The 27,306-nt window shown below is 42.0% G+C and overlaps 1 protein-coding gene across 1 annotated transcript in view; it reads right to left on the reverse strand.

Moving 5' to 3' along the window:
* The window catches only part of PPFIBP2 (PPFIB scaffold protein 2), a 156,784-nt gene that overhangs the window by 73,678 nt on the left and 55,800 nt on the right, over positions 1 to 27,306 (reverse strand). Inside the window, exons 3-4 of the mRNA XM_077820109.1 lie at positions 8,565 to 8,657; positions 2,664 to 2,777 (exon numbers count right to left, since the gene is read on the reverse strand). Coding sequence (XP_077676235.1) covers positions 2,664 to 2,777; positions 8,565 to 8,657 — 207 coding nt within the window. The remainder of the gene's footprint in view (positions 1 to 2,663; positions 2,778 to 8,564; positions 8,658 to 27,306) is intronic.

The following is a 27,306-nucleotide window of genomic DNA, read 5'->3' on the forward strand; positions in this document are numbered from 1 at the left end:
TGTACTGTTAACTGCCTTAGATGCTTTTGAAAATCTAAAACTTGAATAGTTAAAGTTTAGCACTTATATAAATCTTTGCACAATTGGGGCCTAAATTAACAAATCAGTGTCTGGAAAATTTAACTGAAAATAAAATTTCGTAATGCCTAATTCATAAAGAGACTTCTGTCCTACATGCTGTTTGAAAAAATAATAAATAAATCACCAGTTTATGCCTATCCTTACTGTTCACTCCACTCAGAAACAATGGAAGTGGTAACAGAATCGCAGACCACATGTAGAATGTGTAGGTTTAATTCAAACGAAGCAAATACTGCATGCAATAGTTCAATAATAAACTTGGAGTCAGGTCTCCTGCGATCTATTCCTGTCTCTCTTACTGCTTTGTGGTATGATCCTGGGTAAATCCCTTGGGGCCTGATCCTGCAGTGAGCTTTGTGAAGATGTTAGGGTCCACTGACATGTAACATTGCAGAATCAGGGTCTAACAGTCTCTGTGCTTCAATTTACCCAAGAGCTAAATAGCTATAATGTTTACTCTTGGGGGAATTCTGCACCACTGAGCAAGGGCAGAACTAACGTCCCCGGCAGATTTTACTCTTTCCCTGTGGAATAATTGATTCACGTGCCCCTCCCAGGCAGTGGTCCTGAGCAGGCGCAGCTGGTTTGGGAATCAGGAGCAGCCACAGAGCACAGGTGCTGGAACTAGGGGTGCTGCCACATCCTCTAGCTTCAAGTAGATTCCATTATTTACAGGGTTTACTGTTTGGTTCAATGGCTCTCAGCACCTCCACTATAAAAATCGTTCCAGCACCCCTGCCAGGGAGTCATAAATTATCACCTCCGAGGGTGTGACTGGGTGTGCGTGCAAGCTTCTGCCTCTCTCGCTCACTATTGAAGTGTTCCTGGAGCCAGGGAAAAGCAGGACTGGGAACGCCCCAGCCGGGGCTGCCTACTGTGCGCTGGGCACCAGCTGCAGAGAAACTTCCTCTTTCCCTGCACAGGCCCCTCCTGGGGCAGGGACTGGGTCAGACTCACTCCCAGGAACCTCCCCTGGCTGCCCCCATTGCTCCCCAGCCGCAGGTGGAAGGATCATTGTATGGGGAGCTGCCCCCATCTGCCCAACCCCCATGCATCTGGACCCCCACCCCTGAGCACTCTGCACTTGAACCTCCACCCCGCTGAGCCCCACCCCTGCTGCACCTGGACCACCTCGCCAAGCCCCCACACCTGGACCCTCACCCCCTGAGCCTCTACCAGCTGCACTTGGACCCCCGACCCCACCAAGCCCCACTCTCTCAGCACCTGGACTCCACCCCCACTGATCTAGAAAAAAAATCTTCTCAGATCTGATTAGGAATGCTTTTATTCTATTTTTGATGTTTCACGTTCTAAATAGCTGCCATTCTTTTCTAGAGATTCACTTTCTGAATAGAAAATCATAGGTGTTAAAATTGGCATTTTTCAAAAACTAGCACAGTTTATATGGGGGAATCCAACCTCCCCCAGCTTGAAAAGTTTGGGACCATTAATACTACCAAGAAATCCTGTTGGCTAAGAGGTGCATATGAAAATTGTCATTGTGACACATGATCTAACTTTACTATATATAGACTGCCACTGTTTACATAATATGTATGTACCAGAAACACTATTACCATAAACATGGAGAATGTCTATATAAATGAAGACAATGCAGTAATAATTTAAAGTAATGCATATTTTATATTATCTAAAACTAAGTGTATATAACACTTGGATAAGATCAAAACAAATAAGCTCACCAATAATTAATTTTTCCCTACAAATCTACAGCCTTGATTTTAAGATCTATTTAAATTCTCTACTCTTTTCCTAAATATCTATAATCTAATTTACCTGTAGACACTCAGCATTTCCAGTACCTCTTGTTGGTAGGCATGGAAAATTGCAGAGAGCAACTTCTTCAGAACCTTTGTCACTCTGAAACTGTCATTGCTATCTGAAATGCTTAACTATATGGTGTATTCTACTCCCTCATCCCCTGCTGTGAAATGGCATGGATGGGTTAAGTTGAACAGCAAACTGAAAGTGAACTGTGGTTTTGTAAGCACATGGCTAGAAGTAAGGAAAAAACAGCTTTATATAGTAGCTCTTTCTTTGAGAAGAAAGAAGGAAAGAAAGAAAGAAAGAAAGCAAGCTTATAAAAATGAATGAAAAAAAATGTTAGCCTGATTAATTTCAACCTCAAATGAGTTTAAAATTCAACTTCAACCCAAATCACATGAAAGCAGGAGACAGTTTAAAGCAATACACATTATACAATTAACCCCAACAGAAACTGGTATTTTGTTATTATATTTAACCGGTCTAACAAGTTATTCAACCATCTCTCCAGCCCTCTTCTAGCTTAATTTGTTTGAGTATTCTGAGTAATATACAGTGGTTTCATTTTACATGCCTACTTCTTACAGTGTTATACAACAGACGGGTAAAATCCATGTATACCAGGAAAGCAAACAAACATGTATTATGAAAATATCGTTCAAGGCAACAGACACAACAAAAGGAGACAAAATTGTTCTATGTCCATTTACTCAGGGCATTACAGATTAAGAAGCATGTATACATGTTCCTCCATCTTGAAAGAGATTGCATAAGAATCCTCCCATGATAGACTTTACCTGTTGAAGCATTTCTTCAGTAGCATTAAGTTTCAGCTGATGCCCCTCAAGACAGACTTCTAGGTCCCGGATTTTCTCTCCTTGGGCCTCCACCTGATCTGTGAGGACACTCACCTGTAATTTGAGAACAAGGCAAGGAGAACACTTTTGAAGTTGCTGTAAATAAATGTCAGCTAACTTTATTAACCAAACAGTCCAGCACACAACGTATTTTTATATCCAGTCTGTCACTGAAAGTCCTTAAAAGTTTCACGGTCCTGAGTAATGTATCATCTTCCTCTGGCAAAACAAACAGGAATTTTGAATCTTACCTCAAAGCCTGTCTCACAATATCTTTGCTTTGAAAACATCAGTCACCTTTCTTGTACTTGTTTTAAAATAAAAAACACTGAAGACACATCATCTCTGGAAGACTATGTATAAGCAGCCTGAGTAAATCATATACCAATGTGTACAGTAAACAGTCTCTTTTTAAAAAAATAACAGAATACTCTTAATATTTTAAATGGTATCAGAAGATGCATTGTTATTTCAGCTTCTGTTAGCACTTCACTCCTTAAAGTGGATAAACAATAAAACTGTTCTTCAGGAAACTAACCAATTAAAGTACTTCTTACAAGAACCTGAGAACAATTTACCTATCAATAAAGCTTTCTGAAGCTATAAAAGAATGTAATACGTAAAAGGCATGTTTTAGCCTTGACAAAGCTCTACTCCACAAAAATTTCCAAGCTTCACAAGCCAAAACATGAATGCAAAAGAACTGAAATACAAGGGATGAATTGTTGTGAAGGAAACAATTCGTAATACTCTTAAGGAACTGTAAGAATGGTGGTACAAACTGGTTTACAAAAGAGTAAACTGTAATAAGAAAAGCCCAATAGCTGAACTCAGACACTTATTAAAACTCAAAAAAATTTATTCAGCATAACATTACAGAGATTTGAAAATCCACCCTGTAGGCCTAGGTCGGGGTCTCAAACTCAAATGGCCATGAGGGCCACATGAGGACTAGTACATTGGCCCGAGGGCCGCACCATTGACCCCACCCCCCGCTGCTGGGGCCCCGCCCGCACTTCATCCCTTCCGTGAGGCCCTGCCCCTGCCCCGCCTCTTCCCACCCCTTCCCTGCCCCCATTCCAACCCCTTCTCTGAACACTTGCCGCATGTTTGAGACTCCTGGCCTAGGTGATGCAGCCCATGCTGCATAATCTTATATATTTGTTCATTATTGTTATTATTAGTATTTGGGTAGCCGTAAGAGACCCAGTCATGGACTGGGACCCCATTGTGCTAGGTGCTGTACAAACATAGAACAAAAATGACAGTCTTTAAAGAGCTCATAATTTATGCACAACAATCCCTGCAAAAACAAATAGCAAGGATTAAATTGCAGATTTAACTTCTAATTTCTTGGCAGTAATATAATTAAAATCAGACTGAAATTTGTGTGACGAGTTCATTTTTGTTTAAGTTTTCTCTCTCTTTCCAAAAGTGGCTATAAAGGAATAAATGAGATTCCACAGAATGAGGCATTGTGAAAGATGCACACTGCATCTTTGGAAGTTAAATTTCAGGCCTTCTCACATCCTTAACAATGCTGATATTTAAACACTTTAGAAGTGAAGTGCAGAGTGGCCAAGTTTTGTGCTGTTTGAAGCACGGTGTTTAAAACAAATAATTTAATAAGTAAATTTCCACATTTTCAATTAATTTGCATGTAACCACTTATGGTAAACAGACCCTGCCCCAAGCCACAGCAGGGATAGGACAGGGAGCTTCACAAAACTCAGTGTAGTTGGGGGCATGGAGGGGAGGGGAGGCAGTACTGGGCCCCCCCGATCTTCTCTCCCCACACTGCCAGGTCCTCCTTTCCCGTTCAGATCCAGCATGGGGAGAGGCTGCCTGGCTGATGTAGAGCAGGCACAACATGGTGGCCCCTGGCAGACAAGAGGAGCATCTGCAGCCAAGCTTGCTGAATGACGTCTTTGCTGAATTGCGGGAATGTGTTGCAGAGCTAGCAAATGCTTGAGCGTCATGCCAGAAACATGGTTAAAATCTTCTGAAATAATTTTATGCTAAAACATAGTCCCACATCAGGATTTCTGAATTTGTATCCCTAATTTCGTAGCCTCGCCTCATCTAGGGTGACCAGACAGCAAATGTGAAAAACTGGGATGGGGGTTGGGGGGGTAATAGGAGCCTATGTAAGAAAAAAACCCAAAAATCAGGACATCCGGTCACCTTAGCCTCACCATATAGAGTCAAGTGGTTCAATATGTATCAGCTACCATAAGCAAGAATTTGACTCTCTTTCCCTATCCTGGGCGAATAAATCCTTCAGCCCTGGATCTTTAGTTTGCTACAAACACTTCATTCTTAGAATTTATTAAGCCCTGGTTATTACTTTAGACAGGATTTAACTTCAGGCTTCTAAACTCCTGTTAAACACAACCTTACCTTTGCTGTCATGCCCAGCTCCAGCATAACATCAATTAGATAAGCTGGTGTCCTTGAGGAGGATCTCCAAAACCTTCAGTCGAGCATGAACCCAGCAAGAGATATGGGTTCTATAGGGAAAGCTGCTGCTGCTTAAATACTTAATTAGGTTTCCATTTTTTCCATGAAATGAAGATGATAGGTAAAGGGACAGATGGGAAGGGAGGTGGTGAGTGGAGATAATGGGACAGGAAGAAAAAGGGCCAATGTATAGAATCCTCCTTTTTAGTTTGCTCCCTGCAGCTGTCACTGTAAGAGAGAATGCAAGTTCTATTTAAAGGATTACGGTGTAACTGGGTAAACACTGTAATCCCCAAGGAAAAGGTGACCTGCATAGGCATTTAATAAAATCTCAGCAGCTTTAGAAGCATGTGCTGAATGTTCCAATAGCTAAGCTAAGAGGCACATTAGAAGCTTAAAACGACATTGTTTCTCCTCTGTTAGGTCTCACATCTGCCAGCCCCGCTAGGAATCACTGGGTTGTACATAGAGCAATGTTCCCACATACACTACACTCCTCAGTCATCAAAACCCACTAAAGCCTATAGAGTATAGAGAAAGTCCTTGTCTTTTAACTCACTTGCTTGGCTTTGCACATGTTTATTGTTTGAGATCCCAAAGGGTATAACTTTGAAAAACTAGGCAATACAGGAGAAAAGAAGCACTTGTATGAACTCCCATAAACTGTCTTGGGAGTACAACAAGACGTCAAGGCTGATGTGGCATCTCTAACCTATATTGCACATTTGGCAACACTGAGAAGCACTGGTCAGCGGTGAGGCTTGATGGGAGAGAATTTAACTCTGAAAGGTTTAACGCAGAGGTGTTTGAGTCAGCCCACTCACTATAGGATAGAGGTAGGGGGCACTGCCTTTCCCACTGCTTCATCTCCAGCCGCTTTGTGTGGACTAGGAGTGCTCTAAGCAGCCTAGGCTGCTTAACCTTGTGCCAATGGACTACGGTCCCTAAGAGATCATACACCATCTAGGGACAGCAGGAGAGCAGTGTGCACCAGTCACTCCCTCATCTCACCTTGTCCTCTGCACCACGGAGGCTATAGGCGCCAACTTTGTGGGTGCTCTGGGGCTGGAGCACCCACAGGGAAAAAATGGTGGGTGCTCAGCAGTCCTACTGATCAGCTCCTCCTCCCCCACCCAGTGCTTCCCACCCACTGGCAGCCCCGCCGATCAGTACCTTCCCCTCACTCCCAGGGCCTCTCACCCATCCTGATCAGCTGTTCCAAGGTGTGCAGGAGGCACTGGGTGGGAGGGGGAGGAGCGAGGGCAGGGCACGCTCAGGGGAGGGGGCGGAATGGGGCTGGAAGAGGCGGGGCAGGGATGGAGTGGGGGTGGACGCCTTTGTGGCTCAGGCTAAGAAGTTTGGACACCACTGATTTAGACTGAGCGTTTTAGGGCAGCAGTGGTCTTTTACAATGGGGCACTAGTCTTGGTTGGGTCCTTGTGAGTGCTACTGTAACACAAACAGGTAATACTGTGAGGTAGGGTGGGAAAGTGAATGAGATTAATATGCTGAATAACGAACTTTGACCTGGCTTTCGGGAGCATTCAGAACAAACTTCTGAAGCAATTTCATTAAATTCCTTTGTAGACAGACGCAAGTAGCTGTCTCAGCCATGCTTAGAACTAAACATTTTTGGTTTTAAACAAAGTTTCTAACAGAAGTTTTACTGCTAAGGCTTTTGCCAATGGCAGTTCTAATTAGACAGGAATTAAAATTCAAACCAAGCCAAAAGAGTATGTCTCACGATAGGTTTACTGCTTATTTTATATTGGTAATGAGAACGTCACTCAGTTAATTAAAGCAAGTGTGAATAAGAAACACATGCAAAAGAAAACACGTTCACAGAAGCTAATTACTGAGATAACAGAGAATATAAACCCACATCTATTATGGATACATGGACTAGGAGTCACTTGCAGAGGGAAAAGGACAGATAAAGACTGCGTATCTAGAAAGACTTCTGCTTTGGGCTTTAAGAACAGCTACTGTGCAGCCTAGTAAAGGAAGGGAGGAAAATATTCAGAAAGACTCAAGGAGCTTGATTTTATCTTGTGCATAGTTTTATTTTCCCAAGAATAAAACTTATTCATGTGGGATAGAGGCCGGGCTTTTGAAAGAGGCTTGTAAACTGGGAAGCAGGAAACCTGAAAAAAACGGACCTTGTTTCAGACTTATTTTCTCCTGGATTTATTGCCAAATTCTCCCATCCCCTCAGATTTTTAATGAAGTAAAACACCTCAGATACAATCCAAAGGCAAGGAATGATCACAGAACCTACTGCTCTCTCTGCTTCTTGACAGAGAAACAAGATTTGGGAAAGCCAGATGTTAAAATATTTCTGAAGAGGGATTGGGCAATGGGAATACAGTGATATTGAGGTCTGGCTGTGCTTCGACTCATGGAGTAGAGAAGAATTTGACAGCTGTAGAGTCTCATGTCACCTGGAGCGTGGAAGGAGTGTGTGTTGAGAAACCATGCCACTACGGAGGGTGCCTCTTCCTGCCCTCTGGAACTTTCCCTTGATCCCAACTTTCCAGTTCCCTCATTTCTCCTGTTTCAAGTTCCCCACATTCTCCCTACAGCCACAGGACTACTGGATCTATCACTTCACCTTTGAATTCAGAGTATGCTGCTGAGCAACAGAACTATAGGACTTCTCAGATCACATTATATATTCTCATGCATGGAAGAACAACTATAATAGAAAAAGAGAGTGGGGCAACTGGATCCTCATACTCAGTCATAAATCCTGAGGGTCAGATGCTATATGTCAGAATAACTCCACTTACTTCCATGGATTTACACCAGCGGAGGGGTCTGGCACTGAAGAAGAGAGAAAGTGAGTGTTTGTGGCAGGTGGGATCACAACAGAGGAAGTGGAAGCCCAGGAAGACGGGAGAGAATTGGACACAAGAGCCAGACATCCAGTTCCCAGACAATTATGGAAATTGGCACAAAACCATGTTCTCCATAGAACCAACTGGGACAATCTCACAAACTCAGAGCAATCTCTTTGACCTGCCACATCTGGTCACACTACAGTGTCCGTTTTGTGGATTTTACATAATGCTGTGAATAAAGGCAACTGACTTGTCCACTATTTATGATTTGATTTTTCTTCTTGCTTAGTCATTCTCGTCTCTCCTATCTTTGTGTTACATACAAATATCAATCCAGCTGGTGGCCAGCCTGGTTAGCTGTAAGCCTTCCTCACATCCAATGGCAATTTTATATTCAATGGCCAGTAAATGTTTCTTACACTGAACATTTTCTTATTGATCTAACAGAACCAAGGTGTTTGGCTTCTTGTCTCTTTTGGGACTCCCTTTAACTTTTATCCATTGAATAGCAAATATGTTGATAGCATGCTACTATACATACCTGCAATATGAGGGACTCTTTATCACCCTCTAATCGTGCCAGTCGTTCTTGATAGGTTTCATTGTTAGCAGAAGAATGATGATTCACCTGAGACTGAAGATAATGATATACTAAGAATTTAAACAAATAACTGAAATGAAAATGTCAAGCAACAGCAAACATAATGAAAAGTAATACAGAACCAGGGGAGTTGCAATAATGCAAAATAAATACACATATTATACTGAATATGATCCTGCAAAGAGCAACCTGGTATGCCATAAGCAGTTTGGAGACTCCTTTTATGTGCAGCTGAATTTTAGATAACTTCTTATTTCTAGGGATCAATACTTCTGCATACCCAAAGATCAAGAATGACATCCAGTAGAACTTCATGTCACTCCTGGCCTTTGCGCATACTAACACTTTTCCAAATTCAATGGAATACCGATTGTGGCCTGAACTGGAATCAGTATACCATCCACCATTAGAAAGCCTGTAAGGTATTACATGGCAGGCATTTCTTTCTGCTGTCCATTTGTTTTCATTTGTCATGCAAACTTTCACTGAAAATATCACAAATAGGTTGGAAATTCATAAATGCAAATATCTGTGCTGACATGCAAATTTTGACAGAACATCCTGGTAGCGCAACCCCTGAAAATAAATGTTTATTATTAGACCAAAAATATGAAAGAATCCAGCCTCCACAGTAATCAGCAGCAACTTTCTGAAGAAAAGCAGCAAATCCTATAGAAAATGAACAGAGGTGAGCCTAACTGAACCTCTGGCTTTGGACACCTGCAAACTTTGGAATGTTAAAAATTCACTTCAAGAACCAGTCTTTGTATCTTGGACCCAACAGTGGAAATGATACAAACTAAGAGCCATGAAGACTATGCACAGAAGCATTCTGAATTGTGGTACTTTGACATCCTTAGTCAATAAGACTTTGTATTAATTATAGATCATGCAGGAAAGCCATTTAAGGATCCACTTTACATTTTTAAAGTAATTCCAGGGTATAGCTTACTTTGCAATTAAGTCCCTATGAAAAGGCTACAGGAAAATATGACATTTTCTCTATTATTATTATGAATTTATTAAAAATATATCTTATAATGCTTATAATAGAGAAAATGAAAGTTTAACAATATACAATATAAGTTCAGGCTTTAAAAACCCTGCCTAGAAATAAATCTTTACATAACATTCTTCCAACATGTAAGACTCTACAGAATCTACTTCAAGTCCTTTGCTTTGTTTTTTCTGTCGAAGTAGACCACAAAAAGCTACCTTGTATTTTATAGGCTACAGCTCAGAGGATGCATTTTTAAGCAACATAATTACGATAAAACCAATGCAAAGAGAAAAATGAATTCCTTGTTAATGGGTTATTACCACCTTGTTCAGCGAGCAACTTATCAGGAACTACTGCAGCTGTTTAATTAGATTTCTAAAGTAAACTCACTGTGCAGAGGCGATAGGAAAAAAGCAAATGTCACATTAGAAAAGTATTAAATGTCATTGTCAGTGACCATGCAATTATGGGCCTTAATAACAATCAATAGTGCAACAGTGTCTGCAGTGGTACTGAAAGCAAGACAGTGAAAAGCTGTGAAATTTATGCAAATGAACAATCTGTATACAACAGCACAATCTACTGAAATACTGCCTGATTCTGCTTCCACTGAAAGTCAACTGCAAAACTCCCTTTGCCTTCAATGGTGCAGGAGCAACTCCACAAATTAGTAATTTTTGAAGAATGTATGGCAAATTGCTATGATAGCAAATACCGCACTATGCAACAGCAGGAAAAGACAGTCCCATGGACAAGTCACTAGGGCCAGATCTTCAGTGTGTGTAAATAAGTGTAGCTCCATTGATTTCAACATAGCTCTGCCAATTTGCACAGTCAGAAGATCTGTCCCTTCTGCCGCCCCTCCGATATGTAAAATAGAGATTATATTTCCTGTCTTCGACCCTTTGGTTTTTTGATTTCAGTTGTATGCTCTTGTGGGCCTCTTACTATGATTTGGTAAAAGGGGTAAACAGTGAGGTGGCAAAATTTGCAAACGATACAAAACTACTCAAGATAGTTAAGTCCAAAGCAGACTGCGAAGAGTTACAAAAGGGATCTCACAAAACCGGATGACTGGGCAACAAAATGGCAGATGAAATTCAATGTTGATAATGCAAAGTAATGCACATTGGAAAACATAATCCCAACTGTACATTAAAATATAAATCTGATGGGATCTAAATTAGCTCTTACCACTCAAGAAAGTGATCTTGGAGTCACTGTGGATAGTTCTCTGAAACATCCACTCAATGTGCAGCAGCAGTCAAAAAAGCTAACAATGTTGGGAACCATTAGGAGAGGGATAGATAATAAGACAGAATATATCATATTGCCTCTATATAAAACTGTTGCATGCCTACATCTTGAATACTGCATGCCTCTCTGGTCGCCCTATCTCAAAAAAGATATATTGGAATTGGAAAAGATACAGAAAAGGGCAACAAAAATGATTAAGGTATGGAACAGCTTCTATATGAGGAGATTAATAAGACTGGGACATTTCAGCTTGGAAAAGAGATGATGAAGGGGGGATATGATAGAGGTCCATAATGACCATCATGATTGGTGTGGAGAAAGTAAATAAGGAAGTATTTATTTTTTAGCATAATGCAAGAACTAGGGGTCACCAAATGAAATTCACACAGCAGGTTTAAAAGAAACAAAAGGAAGTATTTCTTCACACAATGCACAGACAACCTGTGGAACTCTTTGCCAGAGGATGCTGAGAAGGCCAAGACTATAACAGGGTTCAAAAAAGAACTAGATAAGTTCATGGAGGATAGCTCTGTCAATGGCTATTAGTCAGGATGGGCAGGGATGCAAAACCATGCTCTGAAGTGTCCCTAGCCTCTGTTTGCTAGAAGTTGGGAATGGCGACAGGGGATGGATCACTTGATGATTACCTGTTCTGTTCATTCCCTCTGAAGCACCTGGCATTGGCCACTGTTGGGACAGGATACTGGGCAGGGGCTAGATGGATAATTGGTCTGACCCAGTATGGCCACTCCTATGTTTTTATATGTATGTATGGCCCCTTGTTCAATAAGGCCCTGATCTGAGTTGGGATCTCTAGGCAGTACTGTACTACAGATAATGTAGGTAAACCTGGCAGTGATTATTGTGATGGGTTGGATCACAGTTACCCCCTTCGGACTGCCAACTGATGTGCTGAGACTACTTCTGCCCCTGCTTTCTTGCCCTGGCAGCTTGGGACTTCAGTGCCCTGCCTGGTTTGATCTAGACCTGCTTGCCTGTTGAAAACCCAGACCCAGGTCTGAACCATTTCCCCTAACAGCTGCAGGCTTAATTGAAAGCTTATTAAGAAGTGTTCCTGTCTTTAACACTCAGATGCTCAACTCCCAATGGGGTCCAAACCCCAAATAAATCCAAAACTCAAATTGTTCGCCCTCTATAACACTGATAGAGAAATATGCACAGCTGTTTGCGCCCCCAGGTATTAATACATACTCTGGGTTAATAAGTAAAAAGTGATTTTATTAAATACAGAAAGTATGATTTAAGTGGTTCCAAGTAGTAACAGACAGAACAAAGTGAATTACCAAGAAAAATAAAAAAAACACACACGCAAGTCTATGCCTAATACAGTAAGAAAACTGAATACAGATAAAACACCCTCAGAGGTGTTCCAGTAAGCTTTTTTACAGACTAGTCTCCTTCTAGTCTGGGTCCGGCAATCACTCACATCCCTCGTGGTTACTGTCCTTTGTTCCAGTTTCTTTCAGGTATCCTTTGGGGGTGGTGAGGCTATCTCTTGAGCCAACTGAAGACAAAATGGAGGGGTCTCCCAGGGGTTTAAATAGACTCTCTCTTGTGGGCGAATACCCCTCCCTCCCCCTGTGTAGAATTCCAGCTACAAGATGGAGTTTTGGAGTCACATGGGCAAGTCACATGTCCATGCATGACTCAGAACTTACAGGTAGCAGCCATGGTTCAAATGCTACCTTGAACGTCCTCATGTAGACTTTTTATGTGGATCGGAGCCTTCCAAGATCCATTGTCCGTTAAGAGCTTCTTGATTGGGCACTTAACTTGCAAATTCCTTTCTAAAGAAGCTGACCAAATGCCTTACTAAGGCTATTTAAAATCAAACAAGTATACAGCCAATATTCATAACTTTGAATACAACAACACATGCATACAAATAGGATGAATATATTCAGTAGATCATAACCTTCACATAGATATGTTAGATGGCATATGGAGCATAAAACATATTCCAGTTATGTCATATATACATTCATAAGCATATTTCCATAAAGTCTTATGGGGTGCAACATCACAATTATCTTAACTAGATCCAAGTCATAGTGGGCTACATTTTCAAACATGGCTACTTAAGGGCAGAGCTGCATGGTGCTGTGCATCCTTGACTTCCATGGTTTCAAAGGGAACTGAGGGTGCTCCAGATCTCACAGAACTGTTGATGTATAAGGTTTTCTAGAGGGTCTCAGGGGGAAGGGGCTTTAACATCTGCTCCTTCCTTTTCTTATTTTTTCAACTTACCTTTGAAAACATCTCTGTGAACATCACCTTCCCTGCACATCCCCACATGGTCTTTTTCAGGGGTCAGCAACCTTTCAGAAGTGTCTTCATTTAGTCACTCTAATTTAAGGTTTCGCGTGCCAGTAATACATTTTAACGTTTTTAGAAGGTCTCTTTCAATAAATCTATAATATATAACTAAATTATCGTTGTATGTAAAGTAAATAAGGGTTTTAAAATGTTTAAGAAGCTTCATTTAAAATTAAATTAAAATGCAGAGCCCCCCCGACTGGCGGCCAGGACCCGGGCAGTGTGAGTGCCACTGAAAATCAGCTCACGTGCCACCTTTGGCACATGTGCCATAGGTTGCCTACCCCGGTCTATTTTCAACCTTTCTTTAAAAACAAAAAAAAAACCCCAAAACCCCAAAACAGTTGTCAAAAGTGCACAGGTCCAGGTTAAATTAATCCTTTTGATGAGGTTCATGGGTCTGTCCAGGTGTTTGTAAGAGAAAATATTTTATTTATGATTTTTTACAGAGCTATAATGGAAATAAAGAATTCCAATAAGTACCCAAGAGATGTCCTTGTATGTCCAGCAGAGAGATCCCCTTGGCCAGTGAGCTTGCAGGACTTCAGACACACTGCTAGCTACTCTGCTTTTGATATTACAGAATCACTTAGAACCTGGGACCTTTGACCTAACTTCCCCTAACATTAGAAATACTTCCTTCTCCCCATCATTATGGGATATAGGGTTCTGATGGACAACCTTCCCCAACAAGTCTCCATGACCCATATCAACATGATGGGGGAAACCCCCTGCTATCAGTGTACAGCACATGCAGTACCCTGGGAGCATCACCACAGGCCCTCTGCTCTACATGGAGCCGGATAAGCCACAGCCAGTGAGGAGGGAAGGAGGAGGAACTTAGCATTCTTCCAGCTTATTGTACATACTGTACAGTTCATATCCTGAAACAATTCATTTTTTGTTCAGGTCCAACTGACTCAATCAGTTAACACTTAATTTTTATAAATTCATTGTGTGTTCAATATGTGCCTCATTCCAAGCCTGACATTGTAATCCTCACTGCAAATTCACTTTGGGCCACAGGGAGCCAGCACAAGGCATATACACCACTAGTCCTCCCTAAACCCTGTTGTGCAGGGCCAAAAGCATTGCACGGTCTTTTTGCTGGCCACTTCTGCATGGGGGTGAATTTCTCCCTTGGAATTCACAGTTTAATTTTAGATTAGCTTTTAGAATGGTGAATAATATCTGTTTAGTTTTCAGAAGATTTGACATTTGATCATGCTGTGCATTTTTGCTAGAAGTACTGTGGCTCACTCAGCTTCCTTGAATACATAATTCCTCTCTAGAATGTCTGACTCTTAGTTTTGCAAGAAGACGAGCCACATCAATGCTTTCAATATTACAAGCATCCTCTGGAACTAATCTTCTTTGGCTGTGTAGTTGGGCTCAAGTCTGGGAAAATAAAATATGATGCAATTTTGTTGTTGTTAGAAAATGTTCTTAGCTTGCTTAGTTGCTGATAACGTTCGGTCTTTGACCATCAGCTCTGTGATGATAAAGATAATGGTTCTTTCAAGAGTTTGTACAGGAATCTTGAGAAGTAGGTAGGTTCTCTTGCAATTTTTCAAATCTCCATTTAGCTTAACCTCATCAGGACAGGCAAGATTTAAGGGAGAAAGGAGAGCTACTGAGGGAGAGAGAAACAGAAAGGTGGTTCTAGATTTCAAGACCTGTGCAGGAGAAGCTTCTACAAAAAAAAGTGAGATTGTGTTTGTGATGAAAAAGAAGATGAATTTTGTATGATACACTTTTTACTGCTGGCTTTCCCCTTTTGCTACTTGTTTTTAGGAAACAGGACTGTGGCCTCTTATGTTTAGGGGAAAGATTTTACAGACATTTTTTGCCATAACTAACTTCTCATGAAACACAAACAGGGTTCAAAGTTGCAACAGAAGAGTCAGCTGTCCAAAAGAATTAGATTAGCATCAAATCACAGACATCTGTGGTACTTTGCTGCGCCCACGTTTATCAAAGATACAGATGCCCAATGTTGTCTGCCTTGTTGTATGCTTGTGAAACATCCCCAATTGCAAGTGCATTATTCAATATCCATATAAAAGCTACTGAATCATTCTCATGTGAGCAGGAAAATATCAGCTTTGCTAACAGGTCAGCTAGCGAGTCAGCTATTATCTGTACTTGTCAGATAAGCGCAGACAAGATGACCTGTTAAATAAAAGTAGTAGACTGATGTTGCAGTTGTTTAAGACTTGGGCAACATTTGTGGTGAACAAAGACAAGATAAAACAATGTAATATAACCCAAGGCCATCTGTGGATGGTTGGAGTACGTTCTGCAGCTATAAAAGTAGAGTACTTAGTTTCCTCTAAGGCAATGCAGACAGACACCAGCAGGGACTGAATGTGGGACCTTTGACACTAAAATCACAAGACTTTAAAATACCTGATTAAAAGACATAGCTCCATTAGCGATCAGTAGCTCTTATAATTACATGCTTAACAGCCAGAACCAACAAGACTTATTACAGAGACAACAAAAATATTAAGTCTGAGGACCAAGCCTGAAAGACCAAAAATAAGCGTGTGTAATGAGTAAACCTTTGATAAATTAAGTTTGCAGTTTATAAACTAAACATGTTAATTATAGAGCTGGTCAGGAATTTTCCGTAAAAATTATTTTCTGATGGTAAATGCCTTTTCCGCAAAATCAAAATTTTCTTTGGGAAAATTTCAATTTTCCACTGTGAAAATAGAAATGATGCCTTTCCTGCTGCCTTCTCCCTGCCAGAGCCTTTCCCTGCTGCTGGTGCCTTTCCCTGTGGTAGGGACAAGCTCCAGCAGTTCCTTGTGGTGAGGAAAGTCTACAAAAACGGGGAGAGGATCTTTCCCCGCTGCCTCCCCCATCAGAGTCTTTTCTTCTGGGAACTGCTACAACCTCTCTCGGGTGTCTCCCTGCTGCCACAGTCCGTCCCTGAGGCGGGAAAGGCTCTGGCACCGGGTCACTACACTTTTAAAAATAGCAGTATAGACAGAGAAGGCACTGCTTAGGTGTGTAAAGACCTAAGCAGTGCCTCACCATCTATACTGCTGTTTATGCCAGTGCTAGGGGGTTGCATAGCATATGTACTCTACACACAGCTGTAAGGGTAGACATAGTGTGAAACCAATTTTCAGAATTATGGCAGCACTTCAGGGCCTGTCTGTTTTAGGAACGCATTATTTATAAATGTAAACATTTCCCTTAACCCAGCATGCTCTGTGGGATATCTACAATTGTTTTCCCAGTTAAAGTAAAAGTTTTCACATAGAGGTTTATCCTAGCATCTGCTTCAATGTCGTAAAAATCTTCAGTGTCTTAGATTCTCTCTGTCATATTATGCTCTCTTCTAACTTGGATAAAATGCTGTTTTGTATTAGAAGCACTTGCTGTGTCTCTCAGTATCATTTATGTAATCTAGTCATTAGCCATTCCTCTTCCAAGAAGCTTAAGTGTCACACCAGAATATATAGCAAGAGTGTCACAAAAATTTCAGGACATGCTCTAGAAGTATTTATTTTATAAGAATATCAGAATTAATCACTAAGCCCTGGTCTACACTACGGGGTTAGGTCGAATTTAGCCACGTTAGCTCGATTTTAAAATGAACGCGTCCACACAACCAACCCTGTTCCGTCGACTTAAAGGGCTCTTAAAATTGACTTCTGTACTTCTCCCCGGCGAGGGGAGTAGTGCTAAAATCGACCTTCCTGGGTTGAATTTGGGGTAGTGCAGATGCAAATTGACGGTATTGCCTCTGGGAGCTATCCCAGAATGCTTCATTGTGACTGCTCAGGACCGCAATTTGAACTCGGATGCACTAGCCAGGTACACAGGAAAAGCCCTGGGAACTTCTGAATTTCATTGCCTGTTTGGTCAGCGTGGCGAGCTCAGCAGCATAGGTGACCATGCAGTCCCCCCAGAATCGCAAACGAGCTCCAGCATGGACCGAAACGGAGACACTGGATCTGATTGCTGTATGGGGAGAAGCATCTGTGCAGGCAGAACTACGATAAAAAAGAAAGAAATGCAAATATATTTGCCAAAAATCTCACAGGATATGTTGGAGAGAGGCTACAACAGGGACACAGCAGTGTCGCGTGAAAGTTAAGGAGCTGAGGCAAGCCTACCAAAAGACAAAGAAGGCAAACGGTCGCTCTGGGTCAGAGCCCCATACATGCCGCTTCTATAATCAGCTGCAAGCCATTCTAGGAGGGGACCCTACCAATACCCCACCACTGTCCATAGACACCTGCAAGGGGGAGGATTTTGTGGAGGAGGAAGAGGAGGAGAATGCACAGCAGGCAAGAAGTGAATCTGTTCTCCCCAGCAGCCAGGACCTTTTCATCACCCTGGAGCCAATACCCTCCGAAGGCAGGACCCCCGACCCTGAAGCTGGAGAAGGCACCTCCGGTGAGTGCACATTTCTAACTACACTACAGGGTTTAAAAGCAATAGTGTTTAATTTGCCCTGAAGAATTGGGATGCATTCGCGGCCAGTACAGCTACTGGAAAAGTCTGTTCACATGTCTGGGAATGGAGCGGGAATCCTCCAGGGACATCTCCATGAAGCTCTCCTGGAGGTACTCTGAAAGTGTTCTGGAATCATTGCAGCATAAAGCATCGCAGCAAATGGTCCTGGGTTTTGGTCGCATTCAAGCAACATTCGGTCTATATCTTTCTGTGATAGCCTCGGTAGAGTGATATCATTCATGGTCACCTGGTTGAAATAGGGGAATTTTTGTAAGGGAACAGTAAAAGGACCCCATTCATGCTGGGCGCTTGGCTAAAAGGGATCATCGTGCAGAATAGCCACGTGGTAGGGTGGTGTGTGCTACACATCCACCCGAAAACTGCAGCTCCTCCTTTTAAATGTGAAACCCAATCCATTGCTTGCTATGGGGAAGGATGGCGCTGCAGTTTGAAACTATTCCCACATGTTATGTGTAAGAAGTCAACTCCACGTACCCTTTGCCTTACCATGGCTGCATGGAAACCGAATTCTGTTGCCCAGCCGTGTGTGATGTGTCCCCATACCGGCAGACGCTCAATATAAAAGGCAAAATGTGACCTTGTACCTAAAGCACATGTGCTTTCTGCTGTGAATTTCTTGATTCACTGTGAAAGAGTCTCCCTTTTGTTCTCAGAAATGTATCATCTTAAATTTTACTCTCCCTTTTTATTTCCCCCCAGGTGCAAATGTTTCTATGCTCCTCCTATCATCTCCGTCAGTGAGGTTATCACAGATTAGAAGGCGAAGAAACCACACTCGCGATGACATGTATTCTGAACTCATGCAGTCCTCCCGCACTGACAGGGCACAGCTGAATGCATGGAGGCACTCAGTAACAGAGGCCAGGAAAGCATTAAGTGAGTGCAAAGAGCAGAGGCAGGAGGCGATGCTAAGGCTACTCCGGGAGCAAACAGACATGATGAAGCATCTGGTACAGCTGCAGGAAAGCCAACAAGAGCACAGACCCCCCGCTGCATCCATCCATTGTACAACCGCCTGACCTCCTCCCCAAGTTCCATATCCTCCTCACCCAGACGCCCAAGAACGTGGTGGGGGGAGGGGGAGGGAGGGGAAGGCTCCGGGCACCCAGCCACTCCACTCCAGAGGATGGCCCAAGCAACAGAAGGCTGTCATTCAAAACAGTTTGATTTGTAGTGTGGCTACAATAAGCTATGTGGCCTTATCCTTCCCTTCGACCCCACCCCACCCCACCTGGGCTACCTTGTCAGTTATCTCCCTTTTTTTTTTTAATTAATAAAGAAAGAATGCATGGTTTCAAAATAATAGTGACTTTATTTCGAAGGGGGGAAGGTGGCTGGCTTACAGGGAATTAAAATCAACAAAAGGAGCGGGGTTGCATCAAGGAGAAATACACACAACTGTCACACGAAAGCCTGGCCAGACATGAAACTCGTTTTCAAAGGCTCTCTGATGCGCAGCACGCCTTGCTGTGCTCTTCTAATCACCCTGGTGTCTGGCTGCTCAAAATCGGCTGCCAGGCAATTTGCCTCAACCTCCCACCCCACCATAAACGTCTTCCCCTTACTCTCACAGATATTATGGAGCACACAGCAAGCAGCAATAACAATGGGAAAGCTGGTTGCGCTGCGATCTGACCTAGTCAGCAAACAGTGCCAGCGAGCTTTTAAACGTCCAAAGGCACATTCTACCACCATTCTGCACTTGCTCAGCCTATAGTTGAACTGCTCCTTTCTACTGTCCAGGCTGCCTGTGTATGGCTTTATGAGCCATGGAAGCAAGGGGTAGGCTGGGTCCCCAAGGATAACCACTGGCATTTCAACATTCCCAATGGTAATTTTCTGGTCTGGGAAGTAAGTCCCCTCTTGCAGCTGCTCGAACAGCCCGGATTTCCTAAAGATGCGAGTGTCACGCACCTTTCCTGGCCATCCCACGTTGATGTCGGTGAAACGTCCCTTGTGATCCACCATTGAGAAGTACCCCTTGCGGTTTATGTACTGGTTGGCAAGGTGGTCCGGTGCCATGATAGGGATATGCGTTCCGTCTATCACCCCACCACAGTTAAGGAACCCCATTGCAGCAAAGCCATCCACTATGACCTGCACATTTGCCAGAGTCACTACCCTTGATAATAGAACATGAATGATTGCATTGGCTAATTGGATCACAGCAGCCCCCACAGTAGATTTGCCCACTCCAAATTGATTCCTGACTGATCGGTAGCAGTCAGGCGTAGCAAGCTTCCACAGGGCTATCGCCACTTGCTTCTCAACTGTCAGGGCAGCTCTCATTTTCGTATTCCTGCGCTTCAGGGCGGAGGAAAGCAACTCACAGAGTTCCAGCAAAGTGGTCTTACGCATGTGAAAGTTTCGCAGCCACTGTGAATCATCCCATACCTGCAGCACTATGCAGTCCCACCAGTCTGTGCTTGTTTGCCGGGCCCAGAATCAGCATTCCACTGTATCAACCAGCCCCACTGCCACCGTGATGTCCCAATTGCCACAGCCCGTGCTTTCAAGAATGTCTGTGTCCATGTCCTCATCAAACTCGTTCTCGTGTTGGCGTCTCTTAGCCCAGTTCTGCATATACTCCAGGATAATGCGCGAGGCGTTTACAATGCTCACAACAGCAGCGGTGAGCTGAATGGGCTCCATGCTTGCTGTGGTATGGCGTCTGCAGGAGAGCAGAGTTGGAGTGGAAGCGGTGGATGATGACAACATGGAGAAATTTGCTATTGAGACTGAGCTCATTTACAAGAGCAGGAGAGCAGAGTTGCAGCAGAAGTGGTGGATGATGACAGTTAGCAGTCATATTGCACCGTCTGCTGACAGCAGCACCCAGGACAACAACAACAGCGGTGGCAGTGAGCTGAGCTGAGCGGACTCTATGCTTGCCGTGGTATGGCGTCTGCACGGAAAAAAGGCGCGAAACTATTGTCTGCCATCGCTTCCATGGAGGGAGGGGTGACTGATGACACGTACCCAAAACCATCCGTGACAATGTTTTTGCCCCATCAGGCATTGGGAACTTAATTCAGAATTCCAAAGGGCAGCAGAGACTGTGGGATAGCTACCCACAGTGCACCGCTCCGTAAGTCGATACTAGCCACGGTAGCGAGGACACACTCTGAAGACTTAATGTGCTTAGTGTGGACATTCGCAATCGACTGTATAAAATCAATTTCTAAAAATCGACTTCTATAAAATTGACCTAATTTTGTAGTGTAGACATACCCTAAGAAGTACAGAGATTGAGCTGGAAGGGGAAAAAGGAGAAATAAATCAGACCACCACCATTAGCTACTTTAATTTTATGAATTGATCAGATTGGAGGTGGGAAAAGCTCTTGGTCTGGGTACACATGGATTTTTCAAGCTTTGTGCCAAGTCTCCTTTTATTTTCATAGGAGATTGGATTCAGAACACAGCTTATTGTCCCACACAGAAGGAAAACCTAAGTTCAGGTTTTCTATATTAACTTTCATAGCTGAATGCTCCACAGCCTGCAAAAGTAAGGCCCTTTAAGTAAGGACATATGGAAAATAATAAAATTCAATATGGGCCAATCTATGGTTTCCTTGTGCGTGCTAAATTTCAGCTTCAGGAATCTTTGTCAAGCTTATTCTAAGAAGCTTGATAAGTCGGTCAGTACATTGAAGCACAGTAATTCAGCACTAATTCTAAGGAAGCCACACTGAAAGAATAATAAAGCTCACAGGCACATAGATCAGCGATTCTCAAACTTTTTTGGCAAGGTGCCCATACCTTAATAGGGAGCTTGTGCCACAGTTCTCCTCCCCTCCCATTCACAATCACATGAACCATCTCCAGTTCCACAGGGAATTGAATACGTTCCCTGTGGCAACTATGGCAATTGCATGCATGGAAAAAGTAATATTAAGGACATGCTTAATGTATTCTGTCTTCATTGCAATTTGGCCCCTGAAAACAAAGAAGCGGAGCCAGCAGTGTGTGACCAACCAGTTTTCCACTGACTACTAGCAGTCTATGGACCACAGTCTGAGAACCTGTGATTTGTCATTTGCATCCAGACTGAAGAAAGAGAACACCTCATTTCCCTACCCGCTTTTTTCAGGATCAGTCTAGTGTGGGGTCAATGCTATTGAGAAAAATATGTAATTCCCACCTCTATCACTGTTCTGGGACTCATCAGAGTCACTACTTCCATTCCACAAGAATTGTGTAGCAACGGGTACACAGCATATTATTTGTGAAATATTTGTATTTGGGGATATTATTTGAATCTCCAAATATTATTGTAATCCGAATCCAATCTATTGATATTTTAGAGCTACCTGACTGTATAGGGATTTTTGAGGAGTTGCTGGATACATGGCTCTTCTCTCTGTTCACCTGGATGCAATGAAACAAGCAGCAACAGGTTTCTCCCCTAGCCCATGTCTCACGTTTGGTTAGGGTGAGGGAGGACGGTAGCCAGATAGACAGAGCTAAAACCACATGATCGGAAACTAAGCAAGGCAGAGCTAGAGGAACTTATACGCTCCTAGACAGCATGAACATTTGCTGAAATTCTTTGCTCTGAACTGGATGGCTGGATATGGCAGATGTGCTGGTATTTGGAAAATCTAATTTTTTATTTCCCCCTCCCTAGCCTTTCCAGCCAACAAATGGGAGAGGGTTGTCCATTTTGCTCCCTCTCACATCCTTCACTAAATTAATTAGACCAGTGAAGGTCTAACAGTTTCAGACAACTCTCACCCCACAGTTAGTGGAAAACATCAACACCTATTTTTGACGTCATTAGCTGACCACTTATCGGTGCCCACACACTCCCATGTGCAACAACAGAGATCACACTTTTATTTCAGAAATATGGGTTCTATTTAGGTCAGAGGAAGGGATATTAGAAAGCAAAAGGGAAATGGGGAAGAGTGATGATTTTGGAAGCAAGCATAAAATTCTGTGGGAGAACTTCCTCCCCCACCTCATGGGAACTGAACAGAGTTCATACTAGAGATAGGTATCCTTTGACCTTATCCTAGATGGGAGCCTCTTTTTCTCTTCACTCCCAGCTTCCTCAGTTTGTCATGGAAGGTTTAATTAGGGAGACCTTGATGTCTTTCCTAACTGATGCTGGGTTGAGTCACAGGGCTAGCCTTCTGTAAAAAGGCTTGAAAGTGGTGGCAGTATCCAACAAACTAGTGCTGTGTGAGAAACATACAGAGGGGCCTTGATCCCAACTTGCTGCTTCTTGAGCTGTGATGCTAGAAAAGTACTGCTATTTATAAAGACTATTCTACATCCTCTGAGGATGGAGAGGCACTTTTGCATCAATATAAGCTTACATGGCCTCCACATTGTATATCCTGATGGGCTTTCTTTTGTCTGTAGGTAGCAAGGTCTCTTAGAATGTCTCCATAATTATAAATGGCAGACTGAAACACCACGTACCGCATCCCTCCCCACCACCGTAGTGTTACATACATCTGCCAGATCTTATTCAACTTCTTAGCCATTATAGGCTGAATGTCTGCTGGTTGTGAAATTGTTTCCTACCATATCAACAATTTGCTGAGTGTGCAGTGGGCACAGCTAAATTACTTTTTTGCGTTTCCACCAGTAGGTAAGATTCTACTGGTCTGGGGAGTTATTCCCTGTGCTTATTATAGAGAATATTGCTACAACTGATATCTTTTCTATCAGTAAAAGGCAAAAAGAAAACATTTTAACTGTGCCTACTGTATGACCGAGAACAGGCTGCTGTGTTTTTTGGCTCCACTGACTTGCTCCTTCATTTTGCTGCTACCCAGCCAATGCCCAGGGCACGTCTTGGCACTGCCCTCTTAACAAGTCTTTTCACAGTTAGGAAAGTACAGATGGCAGAGCTGGACTGTGGCAACATTTGTTTCAATTTGATCTAAGTGGTTTTTCTCCTTCCAGCTATCACCTGGCACTCGCGGCTGCACAAGTTAAATGTTACAGGAGATCGCTGTTCAGGGACTGATTCTGATTTTCTGAGAATCTGAAAATATCAGCTGTATCATCTGCCTGGGGTTTGCAATTTTACATTTGTCCCTGTGCTCCCATAATCCAGTTCAAGACCACAGACTTTATACTGCAATGAAAACCTAGCTATGCTACCTCACCTCTCGTAAAATCACAACTGATCCTTCTCCCTTAAGTGTTTTATACTCATTGTGAAACTGTTCTCTATTGTAGGAGAAGTGCTTTTATTATCAGCCAAAAAGCATCAGTTTGCGATTACAGGATCTGAAATCTTTATATGCCATCACAGTTGCTGCCAGAACATGTGACACAACACTGGGATTCTGGGGCATGAGGATTCAATAAATCACTTTGATTGTTGCAATGTTTTATCGCTTATAGGAATTTGGGAGCACAACAGCTCAGGTTCTTCTGGGAGGACTGCAAGACTATTTGCAATTCTCCACTTCCGTTCACTCCCACACTTTTTTCTTTAAGAACCATTTCTAGAAAAGGGAGCAGTATTCACACTGCTTTAAAGTCATCAGCATAAAAGGAATTACACACAACTACTGTATGTCATTATACTTTCATTTCTGTAAAGTAAGATTATAAAGTGTGCACTATAGTAACAGTGCATACATTTCTGGCATATTGTTTTTGGAAATAATCCCAATATATCCACTGTTTCAAGAATGAATTCTTCCATGAAAACATTAGACAGTGTTAAGCACTCCTTACCATAGGGAACAAAAGATTAATGGTGTTTCCGAGCTGACCCTTAAGGAATTTAAAATTCATCACTGTGGAGTCCAGCTTACAGAAAGCTACCTCTTGAGCATTCCCATTTTATTAGAGAGAACTGATATGTGTTATTGACCTCAGTTTAAAGTGTATACTGCACATCTTATTTACTGCACATAAACCTTTACTTTGCATACGTAAGATTTGAGAGATGAAATTTTATCAGGAAGGGGAAAATGTACTGCTTGAGAACTTATTTCAGTAGAAAGATTTAACTTCTGACCTAGGAAAACAGTAATAAATTTGTTATTTATCTTTGCTTTAATTGTGCAAAACATAGGCTAATCTCTGATAGTATAATATTACCCACGGTCATTTCCTGCTGCATACCCCAACTGAAAAGATACAAGGGCCTCCGGGACGGAAGCAAATATTTTCCACATAATTTTTTTAAACTGACTGAACTTCAAGCTTCTCAAGCTTCAGCCTTTATCAGAGATTGAGATAATATTGTGAAGCTTTCCATGATTCAAAAAGTCAATTAAAATTGTAGATCCTGTTCACATTTCACATACAGAATAGACTTCTATTTATTTATATAAAATACAGTTAAAATCAGTAAAATTGAGACACTAAAAGACAATCTGAAAACTGTATGGCATGGATACTTATTTGAGTCTTTAAGCGAATGCATAGTATTTGCAAGAAAATATTTACACAAAATACATAAAACTAGACTTTAAAGTTTATACTATTTCTGGAAAGTTAGAAAAGAAATTTTTTTATACAAAAAATATTTATTTATTGCTATCTTTAAAAACTGAAGAATAGTGTCAGGAAAGGATACAAGAAAATTATAAAAATCCACTAAAAACACAGTTAATTCTTATGTGAAAAGGAAAATTCTGTTTTCTGCACTTTTACTTTTAGACAAGACAACTTTAAAAAAAATCACATTTAGAAGTAACTTTGTTAAGTTCAGACTGCTCACCATAAAATTAAGATTTCAATTGTATTACATCTGTTTTTAAAATATATAAGCTACACTGGATGGCAAGTATGTTAACCCAACCCCCCTCCCCCCGAGTTCCGTGCAATTACACCTATGCAGAAAGAGTTAATTAAATGAACTACTGACGCAAATACCCTCATTATCACAAAGTTATTCACAACATATTGTCTTTGCTTACCATAAACTCTTATAAAGGAAGCATGCTGTATGTTTACAATCTCAGTAACAGTCAACTTAAAATATTATTCTCTATTTGTTCAAACCTTGATTTCAGAATTTCATTTTAAGCATAAAGAGAGCTGATTTTTTCCCCTCATGGAGGTATGCCTATAATTAGATTCTCATGAAGAACTTGGCAATTGTTTAAGTTTGAGGCACTAAATATGTTTTTCCTTAGGAAGCTGAAAAGTCAAAGTCTGTTACTAACAAGTCTTTACAAAGAGACAACAGAGCACAACAAATCACTTACCCTCTTTAGCCACGTGAAGTGCTTGTAAATATCAATCTCACCATCCATGCTTTGGGCCCATCTCAGCAATAATATTTCCTGGGTTAAGAGGAACTTTTTGGACAGAGGATAGAGCTTTGTCTTGCAGAATGCAATCGCTACGTCTCCCCTTTCTGCCCCCACCTCTAAGAGCATGAATCTGTGTTCATATTTTTTCTTAAATCTCCTGCCTCTGTTCCTCAGGCTTATCCCAAACTCTGCTGACGGATGTATATACAACACACAACTGCATAAACTTCAGACTCTCCCCTCCGAGCATCTGTTTTTTTTAGTGCAGATCACAATTAGTGACAAGCAGCAACATCATTCTAAACGCTTCAAAAGATGTATCATGCCAGATGGTCTCTTGGAGAAAAGAAGCCTTCCATAGTAGTCTAAATCTGCAGTAACTGTTCCCTATTAATGGCAAAATAACAAGCTAAAAATTACTAAGCTCTCATAGAGAAACTATTTTCAAGTAATGCCTTCCCTGGCTTTCTGTTTCAAGAGTGGCTGGAACTCATTTCCCAAAGACCCCCTATTTCCTGTCTCTGTTTTACTCTGTGTTTATCATAACACTCCTCAGCTTCTCAGTTTATTTCAAGCTGGGGTTAAGCCTAAAAATAAGCCATGCTCTTTGAATTACTTGCCTGTTTTCACAGAACACACTGTAAAAATAAAAGGGGTTCAAGAAGGACCTTTATGGAGAAGTCAAATATCCTACGAACAAGATTTTTGCTAGAAGGGCCAAAGTTTCATCTTCACAAAGAACAACGATATGCCCCCAGCTTTTTACAGTCTTTTTCTACTGCAGCTGAAGCCACATAGCATGGCAATGTTTCAAATTTGCAATGCCAAGATGAATGTATAGTCAAAGCAATGGTTCTGTTGAGAGGGGACATCTCAGGTTTGCCTGTTATAGTGGTGTCCCCTAGTGCCTACACACAGTATTATGTCTGCGACTTAATTTTTCTTTATGAATTCCAGTTTCAGCTTTTTAAGATTTCACTGGTGAAAATGCCCTAACTTGAAACCGGACAATAAAGAACGCCACATGAAGAGAGAATTATTTTGGACAAAAATATTTTAAAAATTGTAAGAAGTTAAATGACAGGATCCAGGTCATGTCAACCTCTGAAAAAAACAGGATGCCTTATGAGTACCGAAGTTATGTTGCATCAAGTGGCTTGGGGAGTGGGGTTTTCCCCCTTGCTGAGTCAACAATGACATCCTCACACCCATGCAGGACTCAGGGCACTCACACAGATGCCCACTGCCTCCAGGTTCCCCAGCCAAACTCTTTCTGACTTTAGAGGGAATTCAACAGCAGAAAGAGGGAACCCATGCCCAATAACATTGCTGGCAATGGCACCACCATGTGCAAG

The sequence above is a fragment of the Eretmochelys imbricata genome, chromosome 6 (genome assembly GCF_965152235.1).
Source record: "Eretmochelys imbricata isolate rEreImb1 chromosome 6, rEreImb1.hap1, whole genome shotgun sequence".
Lineage (NCBI taxonomy): Eukaryota > Metazoa > Chordata > Testudines > Cheloniidae > Eretmochelys > Eretmochelys imbricata.